General features: G+C 39.5%; 1 protein-coding gene across 1 annotated transcript in view; it reads left to right on the top strand.

Moving 5' to 3' along the window:
- Positions 1-1,518, top strand: part of LOC122092190 (protein ALWAYS EARLY 2-like) — a 28,957-nt gene extending 27,439 nt beyond the window's left edge. The window contains exons 19-20 of the mRNA XM_042662532.1: positions 98-423; positions 1,248-1,518. Of these exons, the coding sequence (XP_042518466.1) occupies positions 98-423; positions 1,248-1,412 (491 nt within the window). The 3' untranslated portion in view covers positions 1,413-1,518. The remainder of the gene's footprint in view (positions 1-97; positions 424-1,247) is intronic.
- Positions 1,519-2,503: the final 985 nt, after the last annotated feature.

Here is a 2,503-nt window from a genome sequence, read left to right as displayed (position 1 = left end):
GGGGGTTGGACGTCTGAGTTCTTTCATCACTTCAAGGTAGATTTATTAGTCTAATCATCCATTGTGGTGGGTACTCATTCCACTATTTTAATTTGAGCTTTTTGTCGTTATAAAATTCAGGCAATGACCTCTTTGAAGGAAGGTGATGATGCTTTTGCAAGGATTGGGGAGGCTTTAGATTCTGCAAAAAATCTGCATTTTCGAGCTGATGCAGGCATACCAGCTACAAGATCTTTTACATCTCTGGATCCGGCTAATGCTAATTTGGTGGGTTCTCAGGGTCTGTCAACCTCTTGCACATCAGAGCCAACGACAGTTGTTCAGCCATCTGGTCCAAAGTTGAATGGTGGATCTGAAATGAATGAAGCAAACATACCCTCAGAGCTTATCTCATCCTGCGTTGCTACTTTGCTCATGATTCAGGTAAACTGGAGAAGATGTTGAATTTATGTATTTTAGCAGAAGATTCAACTAATTTTCTTGTTTGTTGGATATTAAATACATACATAGATCAAATATTGAAGCCAAGCAGTTTGAGGTCTGCTTGGTACAGTTTTTTTGGTTTTGCCCAATTAGGCTTGAGGGTCCATGTTGCTATGTTTCTAAGAAATTTTATTGTGGCTGTGCCTTGAAGTTTGAACATACTAATATATGAAGAGTGAAGACCTACTTTTGGAAACATCCTCTTCTTCCATTGCAAGAGTATGGGAACTTGGAATTTGTCTCTGGGAATGGACTTTTGAATTGATTTTCAATGTGTAGGACTGATGCAGTTTTTTTAGTTAAAAAGCCAATAGACCTGCAACTCCTTTTTTAGTTAAAAAGCCAATAGACCTGCAACTCCTTTACCTTTTTTGCAATAGCTCTTTTTTTTTTTGGTTTGTTTTTGGGGTGGGGGGTTAAGGGGTTGGGGAAAGAAAAGCAGAGTTCCTCAAGATGTAAAAGCAAGTTTGCTGCATTGCAAAATAAATGCTTCGCATGGCTATTTGAGTTCCTCGGACTCAAACAAAGCATTAGCTGGATGCTGAAGATTTAGAGCGCAGGCTTAGCAGATGAATTGTATAGATTGTTTATGATAAACACCCCCTTGCCTTCCTATTTTTGGATGTGTTAGTACATGCACATTTAAAGAGTTTGGTAGGTCTCTGAGGAGTCAGGGTAGAGATCTCTTTACATATTCATACTCTGGAGCTTCTTATATTTTAGTCTTTCGAAATGCTGAATTATTTTTTTCTCTGACCATGCAGACATGCACAGAGCGAGATTGCCCCCCAGCTGAGGTGGCCCAGATCCTGGATTCTGCTGTTTCAAGTTTGAAACCATGTTGTTCTCAGAACCTTCATGTTTATGGAGAAATACAACGGTGCATGGGAATTGTCAAGAACCAGATTTTAGCACTTATACCGACGTAGACCCCACACATTCGACACTAGTGTCCACCTTGTAAATATTCAACACTAGCAAGTGAATATATTTTATTTCTACTCTTTTATTCATCTCTGTTTCTTTGTCGTCGTCTCTTGTTCTCTTATAGGTACAAACAAAACACATTATTTAAATGTAATGGTTCTCGTCCCCCCCTCCCCCCCCCTCCCCTCCCCTCTGCTTCCCCTCCCCTCCCCCAACTAACCCACTTTTCCTTCTTTTAATAAAATTATTTTAAGGATGTGCTCCATAACATGTCGGCATATGATGGATGATATTTCTACTGATTCTGATATTCACTCAGGCAGTGATAGGTTTTTTGTCGAGCAAGATCCCCTTGTTGCTCTAATTTAAATATAAGCAGTAAAGCTTCATGTACACTTTGCTTATGGATGAGCAATATTGGGGCAGAATTTGAGAATTTCTGACGCTTTGAACTTAATGCAGGACCTTGCTAGTCAACTTGGATCAGAGCCATTTATGCTTCATATTATGGTCCAATAATGGCGTGGGGAGAAAGAAACAGCAATTACTGTCATTTTTTCACTGGAACTTCAATATTACAGACTTCGAAGAGTTAACTACAGAAACAATACTAACAGCCAAACCTCTTGAAGGAAAGTTCAACTGGTTATGTCCGGGTATGTCAATCTAGTACATAATGCACTAGTCTTTACAGCACAAGGTTGGTGTGGTTTCTTCCAAGTTCCAGTTTTTATATTCTGCCAAAAATATTTTTCTGAATAAGTTGTGTAAACAGGTGCAAGGAAATGCAATGTTCCTTTATATAATAGAATGTGCTCTTGTGGGAATTACATTTTGACTGGAGATAGCAAGCTATGTGGATAGGTACAAGCTTAACATAATGGAACACCAAATAAACATGAAACAATGAGGTCTAAGCTTATATTGGATTCCAGGCCTTCTGGGCATTTATTTTGATTGAGGAGGTCCAGTCATCCCTTAATATTGTGAAGGGAGGTGATCCAGCCACACCTTTCAGTACGACTACCTTGTTACGACTTCACTCCAGTCATTAGCCCTGCCTTCGGCATCTCCCTCCTTGTGGTTAAGGTAA

The sequence above is a fragment of the Macadamia integrifolia genome, chromosome 10 (assembly GCF_013358625.1).
Source record: "Macadamia integrifolia cultivar HAES 741 chromosome 10, SCU_Mint_v3, whole genome shotgun sequence".
Taxonomy (NCBI): domain Eukaryota; kingdom Viridiplantae; phylum Streptophyta; class Magnoliopsida; order Proteales; family Proteaceae; genus Macadamia; species Macadamia integrifolia.
This window is presented reverse-complemented; position numbering and strand designations above follow the sequence as displayed.